This window comes from Euprymna scolopes, chromosome 18 (assembly GCF_053919585.1).
Source record: "Euprymna scolopes isolate OS-2025 chromosome 18, ASM5391958v1, whole genome shotgun sequence".
Lineage (NCBI taxonomy): Eukaryota > Metazoa > Mollusca > Cephalopoda > Sepiida > Sepiolidae > Euprymna > Euprymna scolopes.
The window spans coordinates 59974582-59985579 of record NC_136499.1 but is presented as its reverse complement, the minus strand read 5'-3'; the positions used below and the strand labels follow the sequence as shown (position 1 = coordinate 59985579).

Here is a 10998-nt window from a genome sequence, read left to right as displayed (position 1 = left end):
TAGGGATAATTTTTAATTTTATAACCTTAAAATTAAGTATCTACTCTCCGGTGTAGCATTGTAAATTACTTGAGAAGCCAAACAATATGTCGCTTATAACCAACGGACGAACTTTAAGTGGTTGGCAATTTCAAACGGCCACCCATTATGGACAAAACGAGTTTCACACACGCATATTTCGGAAGTAAACATACACACAAATACACAGGAGTGGATGCACACCTTTTGTATATTTCCTTACACTGACACAGAAATATAAAATATAAAAAGGTAAGAAAACCAAAAATATAAAATGCAACAATACATTATATACATGCATAAACATATAGACTCGCATACATCTGCGAACACATATATAAATATACATACATATATATCTACACATACACATCCATATTATTTACACTAAACGTACATACATATCCATACAATATACATATATATTTATACACGTACTTACACCCACACACACATATATCTACATATATAACCATATACATACACGCATAACATATACGTATACATAAAAACATATGCATATACATACATAGCACATTTACTTACACACACATATATACACGGAGGAAACCATTTCGACATACAACATAAAGCTATGATTTATTTATCTAGATAATTAAGTCATTTAGCATGAAATTTCCACTAAGTTATTACATATATAGCGGAAAAACACATGCCCTTTCACATAAAGTTTCATGTACGCGTTGAGCACTACATACATACGGTAGCTGAATACTTGATGCTTCGCCAGGTCTATCAAGCGTATTTTTTATCGTGACGCCATCACTGAACGGGGTGCCTACCATGGCTCAAGAGAGTCCCATCTACCCTCGAGAGAAAGATAGACCGCTCCAGTTTCTCTACCTGGTATTTTACCTCGCGGTAAAAAATGGTAATGCGACAAATATAGAAATAAACCATATTTATGGCAATCCAGGCAAACACCATAGCCGACCCTCTTAACAGTGTTACACCAAATAACGTAAATATATATGGCAATTAAGCTATATAGAATTTTCTGCGTTTTATTCACGTAAGAATTCGACAGGCTAAAATGTTTTGCCTACTAAATGCATTTTAGCCTGACGATTCCATACGATGATGAAACGCGAAAAATTCTTTGTAGCTTAATATCTACATATAGCATTTTAAGTGGATACATGAAATAATAATTATATATATATATATATATATATATATATATATATATATATATATATATATATATATATATATATATAAAGTGGGGTTTTTCTCGCTCTGACATTGATATTAAAAGCCTACTTTTTCTATTTGAAAATTATTAAAACGAAGTTCTTAACATACTCAGTTATGGATACGCGAGCGACTACATGAAGGTAAATAATTTCCATATTCCTTTAAATAAACGAACGTTCATTAATTAGTTGTTGACCTTTAATGTTTTTTATTAGATGATTCGTTCTATTTCATTACTACGCTGAATTCTGTTTCTGCATAGTTTCTGGATTCTGCATAATTGCGAAGAATTTAAGATGAAAATATTCTAGCAGACAGATATATATATATATATATATACATATATATATATATATATATATATATATATATATATATATATATATATATATGGGCTGGACAAAATAAAAGAAACACCTTAAAAATCAACAAAATTTGTTTTAATACGGTGTAGGTCCAGCTTTTGTGGCAATTACAGCCTCAATTCTCCGAAATATTGATTCGTACAAATTGTGAATTTTTTCCAAATGAATTTTATCACATTCTTCAGCTAAAACATCCTCCAGTTCTTTTAGAGAAGATGACGGCGGAAATCGATTTCTTACTTGAATCTCCAAAATCGGCCATAACTGTGAGATTTGGGGATTGTGGTAGCCAAATCAGATGCTCAATTCCATTGGAATACTCTTCGAGTCAATCTTTAATAATTCTAGCTGTATGGTTTGGGGCATTATCATCTTGAAAGATAGCGTTCCCCTCCGGAAAAAGTTCTTGACACATAAGATGTACTTGGTCACCCAAATTTCCTAAATAGTCTCGACTGTTAATCCTTCCATGAAAAGTAATCATTGGTCCAGCGGATTTCCAAGAAATAACACACCAAATCATCACAGAACCCCCACCATGCTTTACGGTTGGGAGAATACAGTCTGGCTAAAATACTCTTTTAGCTGTCTCCAAACGTAAACGCGGCCGGTCTTCGGAAATAAGGAAAACAATGATTTGTCAAAGAATATCACATTTTTCAATGGCTCGAGGGATCAATTTTGTAGGTTTTTACACAACTCTAATTGCTTTGAAACACTGGACTTTGAGAGCAGAGTTTTTCTAATTGCAGCTGTTCCTTAAAATCCAGATTTGTGCAGCTCTCTGCGTACAGCTTTTGTGGAAACTGGGTCCTGTAAATGTTTATTGAGCTCTGCAGTGATTTTAGGAGCCATGATCTTGCGATCTTCTCTAACAATCCGCTTAAGAGTCCGACGAGCTCTTTCAGACATCTTCATCTTTCGAGCAGACTTGTGCTTTTCAGACGATGTTTTTCCTTCTCTTTTAAAAGCAGTCATTACTTTTGAGAAAGTGCTTCTTGAAACGTTAAACATTTGTGCAGTTTCTGTTACCCTAGCACCTGCCATACGAGCTCCAACAATTTGGCCTCTTTGGAAATCCGTAAGGTTTGCCATTTTTAAAGGAAAAGATTTTGATATCTTTAAATATCTGTAAAAGAAATTTATTTTAATTAAGGATATCATATAACAAAAATAATAAACAAAAAAGCATTAAAATATGTCAAAGTTTGATTGTTTAAAACACATTCAAATATTGATGTCGAAAATGTTATGTGTTTCTCTTATTTTCTCCAACCCCTATATATATATATATGTGTGTGTGTGTGTGTGTGTGTGTGTGTGTGTGTGTGTGTGTGTGTGTGTGTGTGTGTGTGTGTGTGTTTTGAGAAAAATAGAAAAACCGAATGAAATTATTAAAATAATCAACGTTTCGTCCCTATTTCAGAGGACACCTTCAGGATATTGAAGTAAAAATGCAAGAAAAGAAAAAGTCATAGATCGTACGAAAAAGAGAACAGTTGATACGCACACATATGTTTGTCCTTCCCGACATGGGTAGGGTTCAAAAACTGTTTCTCTTTTTCGTATGGTCTATGACTTTTTCTTTTCTTGCATTTTTACTTCAATATACTGAAGATGTCCTCTGAAATAGGGACGAGACGTTGATTATTTTAATAATTTCATTCGGTTTTTCTATTTTTCTCAAAACATAACGTCAACTACCGCTGGTATTTTTTATTTTTATTTTTTATACACACACACACATACATACATATATATATATATATATATATATATATATATATATATATATATATATATATATATATATATATGAATGAATGAATGAATCTAATCTAATGAATTAAACGATTTATATCTTCGTAGTCGAGTAATATAAATAAAATAATGCATAGTTCTGATATAAAACGTCACTTTCTAAACTATGTAATTCATAATTAATCACTAAAGGTAAGCTAAGCGTTGAACGCCATCATAAGTATCATAAAAAATGCGCATACATATTCTAAACCAAGTAAAATGAGTATGATTAACTAAAAGTCACTTTTAATTTTTTTTTAATTTTTTTAATTTTTTAATTTTTAATCGTTTTTCTTTTCTTTTTTTTCATAAATAATCATCTCATAGATATTTTATTTACTACTTATTCAATCGTTAATCTATCATCTCATAATTTTATTTAGTTTTAAACGTTTAATCACCTGCTTTAAATGTAATGTTATGTTTTAAACGTATATTAACTATTTTAAAAATAGCTAGTATCGTGAATAAAGATTGGATTAATAATCTTAACTGATGAATGTATATAATGCACAGAATAGAAATGAATATGGTAAAAAAAGCATAACTATAAAATTATATCCCACATCAATTTGTATAATGCGATAACCTATCTTATCTGGTTACCCCTTTCTTAACTTTGGAAATGATATGATCCCATTTATTGGTTTTAATTATAAAAAGAGGTAATGTTTTTGACGGATACTCTCGTGGATATTCTTGGCCTGATGAGGTGATTTTCCCTGGCAGAGTGGTCGCTGAAACATGTTTGCATATGTGTAGCCATTAGTTATCACATGCAGCATATTTATATGGCTCTGTATAAACATTGAGCACTCTTTGGTTGACAAATTTTTGTTTTGTTTAAATAATACTGCCAATATATATATATATATATATATATATATATATATATATATATATATATATATATATATATATATGATGGCAGCAAATTCGCTTTCGAACATTGCCAACACTCGATAGACCACAAAACAAAAAGAAAGAAAAAAAGGTATGTAGAAACACGAAAACATTCAGTGATGGGCTGCACGAATGTGGCTTTTAAGCCCTGTTGAACTCTGGCATTCCTTAGCACACATTGTACAGACATGTGCACCAGTAGCAGAACGTTCTTGCTGTTCTTTTCTATGCTGGATCAAATGCCGTTTCAAACCGCCTGTCGTTTTGTACATCCGCCCGCAATTGACGCAGGTTAACTCTGGCAACTCAAGACTGCTTTGTGGCGTGCTGCGCCGATGAGTAGACTGGTGACTCATCAGCCCAGCTCTGCTAAGAAATATTCTTCCGCACACCTCACACTCCAGACCAATTTGGCTCCCCCTCCCATCCACGGCTTCTTTCACTCTCCCTTTCCGGATATCGCGCTTCAGCTGCTCATACTTGGTTCGATCCACCTCAAACTCCTCGTAAGGTCCTTCTCCACCCTCATTCCTCCCCGTAAGGTCCTTCTCCACCCTCCGCGATCTAAAGCAAGACTCTCCCAGGTTCTTTCATCAATCTCACATTTTTTTAAGGTGGATCTTAAACAATCCTTAAATCTTAATTTAGGCTTAAATTGATATATATATATATATATATATATATATATATATATATATATATATATATATATATTAGCATAGGTTCTCGCCGTTGCCCGGGTGTTTGGAGGTGTATGCTGACCAAAAAAACGGTCAATTGTTTTAATTTGACCCCTATTATGACCCCATGACATTTATTGTTTTGGGCTCAAATCAAGTTATTAAGTTAGATCCATGTCCAAAGAACCTATATTTAAAATTTAAAGTGTTTAAACCCAAAATTCTCGGAGAAGTTTGGTAGAGTTCTCAAAGGTCAAATCGTTGAACTTTGACCCCTTAACAACTAAACTTCTGGCCGAAACCCGATCACATAGATTTTCCCAGATCTCTGTACCCTGTATATCAAATTTCGAGTCTGTAGACTGAAAATTGACAGAGTTATTGCGTAGGGAAATGTACACAGACAGACACACAGACACGTTCACTTTTATAGATATACTAGCATGGGTGCCCGGTGTTGCCCGGGTGTTTGGAGGTGTATGCTGAGCAAATAAAAACGGTCAATTTTTTAAACCCCTATTATGACCCCTTAACATTTATTGCTTTAGGCTCAAATCAAGTTATTAAGTTAGATCCATGTCCAAGGAACCTATATCTAAAATTTCAAGTGTTTAGATCCAAAATTGTCGGAGGAATTTGGTAGAGTTCTCAAAGATCAAATCGTTGAACTTTGACCCCTTAACAGCCAAATTTCTGGCTGAAAATGGATAACAAATATTTTTCCAAATCTCAGTACCCTGTATATCAAATTTTGAGTCTGTAGAAATTTTGAGTCGCAGAGTTATTGCGAAGGAAAATGCACACAGACACACAGACACACACACAGACACACAGACACGTTCACTTTTATAGATATATAGATAGGTAGATAATTTATATTTTCGGTGTGTGTGCCAAACGTCTCGACCAAACCCTTCTTTGAATATTGACTGAAACCTAGATGACAGTTCAGGACCTATCGGGTTGGCGACTCTCTTATTAACTCTACCCAGGAGCGAGAGACTAGTAGCAGATGCACCAGCCCAAATGTGACAACAATACTCCATGCATGGGCGAATGGTGGTCTTTTACAGGTTACGTTGTATACCGGCCAAGAATAAAAAGGCATTGGAAATGCAAAAGGATATAGGGATGGTATGCCAAAAAGTATACAAACAAGATAGCTATGAATGGCTAGGCACATGGAAATAGAATTGCATCCAAAGTATAGCCCTGTAGCTTTTCTCCAATCTTCATTCCGTGCCATCATTACGGTTGTAAAAAGCTATAGGGCTATACTTTGGATGCAATTCTATTTCCATGTGCCTAGCCATTCATAGCTATCTTGTTTGTATACTTTTTGGCATACCATCCCTATATCCTTTTGCATTTCCAATGCTTTTTTATTCTTGTTAATTAGTATTTTTACTTACAGTCTTATTTTTAAACTTACATTCATGATAGTATTGTCTTTTTTAGGAGGCGGCTCATTGCCGCCTCCATTAGTAGCAGGTCGCTTCCTGATGGGTTTTAGGTCTTTTTATGATATTTTGTGCATGAGGCAGCTTTTTTCCCCTTGGGATCCCTGTTATACCTTGCTTTTGAGTCAGCACGTGAGGCAGGCTTCTTTTTTTCTGGTTCTTTGTTATAAAGAGCACGTGAGGCAGCTTTTTTCCCTCGGAATCCCTGTTATACCTTGCTTTTGAGTCAGCACGTGAGGCAGCCTTCTTTTTTTTCTGGTTCTTTGTTATAAAGAGCACGTGAGGCAGCTTTTTTTCCCTCGGAATCCCTGTTATACCGTGCTTTTGAGTCAGCACGTAAGGCAGCCTTCTTTTTTTCTGGTTCTTTGTTATAAAGAGCACGTGAGACAGCCTTCTTTTTTTCTGGTTCTTTGTTATAAAGAGCACGTGAGGCAGCCTTCTTTTTTTCTGGTTCTTTGTTATAAAGAGCACGTGAGGCAGCTTTTTTCTCCTCAGAATCCCTGTTATACCGTGCTTTTGAGTCAGCACGTGAGGCAGCCTTCTTTTTTTCTGGTTCTTTGTTATAAAGAGCACGTGAGGCAGTTTTTTCTTCTAGGGATCCCTGTTATACCGTGCTTTTGAGTCAGCACGTGAGTCTTCTTTGCATTAGGATTTGCATGATACTTAATTTTTATTATTTCAGCATTTTTCTGATAGTATTCTTTTTGCTCAGATAATACCTTGACTTTGTTTTTTTCATAGTCTATATTTCTCTGAGCTTTTTTACTACGTGCTGCCTTTGGCATTTTTTATTAAATGTAAACATATAACACTTATGTGTGTCTTACTATAATATCACTTATTTTATAGCAAGACAACTCTCGTAGAATTGAGATACTGCCCCGTCACCAATAGTTAAAGTGTGGAACGGTATATACAACAATAGTGTAGTTGTTATCTTTATATGAAGTCCTAATCAGTGACAGTGCGAGGTTACTTGGTTAATTTATTGTAGTTTATTTTAGAAAACTTACTTGTTTTTATTAGTAGATTGTGTATACAGCCACAATATCTAGTTATTTTTGTGGCTAGGGCTTGGATTTTGATTCTTTTTGGTCAGCTTCCAGTGAGTTCTTAGAAGATGAATTTCTTGCAGTTTCTTTTGCGGTTAATTTAACTTATTTCCTTTGGTGTTTGGTGAGTTCTTAGAAGAACTGGTCTGATCTACTTTTCTTAGCGAGCGAAGAGATTCAGCTGCATTTAACAATGATTGCTATAGTGTATTTTTGCGCATGCGTGAGAATTTCAAGTTTCCTCCTTATTTTTCAATAGTTTGACAGTAGTCATGTGTCTTTCTGCCAAGAGTGACAGACGTCAGTGTTAGCCGTGATCGTCTAGAGGTTAGGACCCCACGTTGTGGCCGTGCTAACCTAGGTTCGAATCTTTGTCACAGCATTGACATTTTGTACATATTTTACAGTCCAAAATCTGAAGAATTATTTGTTTTTATAACATTGTTTTTTGACGTCGTACTTGCTGATAGGTTACACTTATAACAATTTTGATCAACTGAGATAAAGATTTCGTGGTTTCATTAACGCTGGTGGGTTTCTGTTTAAAGAAAAAACCTTAACGTTCACCTCAAATATTCAGCGTCCAAGAAATACTGGAACGTCTGTGAGCATCCGGTGTATTATTTGGAGCTGTCCCTTTTGAGAGAAGTTCCGTGTTCGAAGTAGTCTGTCTACATTGGGTATATAGTGTTTAAAACTTGTTATTACACGTAATCTTATTTAATTATGGAGTTAGCTAAAAAGCGATGGGTCACTGCACTTCTCCGTGTAAAGAGCAGTCGATTGATACTTGAACTGTTGTCAGAGACCGTTCGTACACCGAGATACATCGTCTCAAAAGAAAGAAGAAAGAAGAAGAAAGAAGAAAGAAGAACAATTGGCCATTTTTGTACCCTTTTTTTTTTTTGCTCTCTTTTGACATTTTAACCGACGTTCTGACACTCGCTGGATTCGTAAGACGCTTCTCTGTAAGAATATGTGCTTTTTGAAACTTATAAGTTGATTTTAGTTTAGATTTGGATAGTTTTGTTTTGTAGGCGTATATAGGCGTGTACGGGCCATCCCTATATAGAGAGTGCTACCGCCTCTCTGATATATATATATATATATATATATATATATATATATATATATATATATATATATATATATATATACATATATATAATACATATATATATATATATATATATATATATATTATGGTAGTAGAATTTAGTTTCCTGGAAGTACATCCAATGAAGCATGTGACTACCAAAAAGTGCTCAATGAGTAAACAGAGCAGGTATATTAAATTTATTTATACAAACATTGATGGCTACATATGTGCATACATATTTCTGTAATCAGCCTTGCTGGGGAGATTACGTCTTCAGGCCAAGAATTTCCCTCGAAAACTGACCTATTTTTCGAGTGAAATTCTTGGCCTGAAGACATAATCTCCCCAGCATGGGTGATTACAGAAATATGTATGAACATATGTAGCCATCAATGTTTGTATAAATAAATTTATATATATATATATATATATATATATATATATACTTAATGTACTCACATAAAATTAATATACGAAAGTATAGATTTATGCGTAAACTTTAAGTATTTACTTCAAAAGTGCTCAATAGGTAGGTAGAGCTAGTTAGTAAGTTATAAAATGTATATGGCGATTAAGCTACACTGAATATTACGCGTTTCATCCACTCTAGGACTCTTCAGGCTTATAAGGATGAAACTCTTCAGGCTAGAGTGGATGAAACGCGGAATATTCAGTGTAGCTTAATCGCCATATACATTTTATAACTTACTATATATATATATATATATATATATATATATATATATATATATATATATATATATATATATATATATATATATATATATATAATTTACTAATAAAGAGAATGATATATAATATTAACATTAACACAGATAATAGTTACAGAGACGCCTATCTGCTCACATATTGTATTGTGAATTGCACGAAATGTCGACAACGCGGTGGCCAATCTGAAACTTGGCGGCGCACCCTTCCGCCAATTTTGGGTTACGCCTAATGGCATGTTTCACATTCTCGCCCCCATCCTATTGTTACGCCGCACAAATCAAGATATTTAAGAGAGTAACCTCTTCTCTTACACCTTATTGTCGCTCCTCCCTCGCCTCATGAGAGGCACGAGGCCACCAACAAAGCCTCCCCAATGTTACCTCAAGTCATTTAGAATTGTTTGTATTTTATTATCGAAACGTAAATTATATCTTTTCGGGGAAGGTGGTTTCCCTGTGTATGGTTTACTTTTTCGCCGAAATGAAAACCTATGGTATCGTCGTCCGGCTTTTGTTGAATGTATTACTATGTAAAAGAGTTACGCCGTGAAATTCCTATTTATCATATAAATACGTGTTTATCGTTATAGTTTCTATTAATGACAAATAGAAAAAAAAAGGACGCAGGTTAAAAACTTTCACGTTTCTTTTTTTTTTTTTTTTAAGGTGGGAGGTATTATGGTTTTAATTACACGTGAAATATTCTGAAAATAATCTTCGGTTGTTGTCGAGAATTCAAACTAATTAATAAAACAATAATACAGAACACTCTTTTTGACAAACGCACCCGTCATGGAACTAAAGTGCCATATTCCAAAAATCACATAACTTGATAAATTAGTTATATATATACATATATATAACAAAGGTCTATATTCTGAATTTCAAGATGTTGATCATCTTATCATGTATGTCTTTAAGTATGCCCAATTCTTGTGAGATCACCTGTTTCTCAGCGCAAAATCATTCATGCAATTATTACGTTAATTTTTAAATTCATTCCACCCTAAACTCATCAGACGCAAATGAACTCATCAACTTTAAAAGAAAATAAGGGAATGCGAGCATGATTTCAACATATGAAAATCAAGAAAAAAGCTGCACTTGATTTTTAACGTAATCTAATTAATAGGTGCTGTCAAGGAATTAGCATTTGAACATACTTTAAAGAATAAATGGTAAGATGGTCAACATCTTCAAATTTGGAATATAGACTTTTCTAATTTATTTGTATATTACATCGAGCATCATAAATTAAAGGATTAGTATAAACAAAAGGTGGCATATAATTGAACAAGTGAAGCATGCATGGTACCCTGTGATTGCATAAAAAAATGACTAAGTTCAGCATTTGCCCCCTACCCCCATTTAACCCCTAAGACCCCAGGGTACGTCAAATCCTGGTGAAAAAGAACAAACCATCCAGTTTTAGGCTTTAACAAATGTAATTTGAGTTCTGCACCATGCAAAAAACAAATGACTAAGTCCATCATTTGCCCCCCCCCCATTTAGCCCCCAAAGTCCCCAAGGTCTTAACATATTTAAATTTGAGTTCTGCACCATGCAAAAAAAGAAATGACTAAGTCCATCATCCCACCCATTAAGCCCCAAAAGTCCCCAATGCCTTAATATATTTCAATTTGAGTTCAGAACCTTGCAAAACTGCTAA

The 10998-nt window shown here is 34.2% G+C and overlaps 1 protein-coding gene across 1 annotated transcript; it reads right to left on the bottom strand.

Annotated features, from left to right (window-relative positions):
• Nucleotides 1-2360: 2360 nt before the first annotated feature.
• Nucleotides 2361-2696, bottom strand: LOC145297870 (uncharacterized). The gene has a single exon (XM_080144195.1). The coding sequence runs from the start codon at nt 2694-2696 to the stop codon at nt 2361-2363; it is 336 nt and encodes a 111-aa protein (XP_080000321.1).
• Nucleotides 2697-10998: the final 8302 nt, after the last annotated feature.

Bases quoted from the DNA above. Each gene is read 5' to 3' on its own strand.
- LOC145297870 (XM_080144195.1), bottom strand. From the start codon at position 2,696: ATGGCAAACCTTACGGATTTCCAAAGAGGCCAAATTGTTGGAGCTCGT.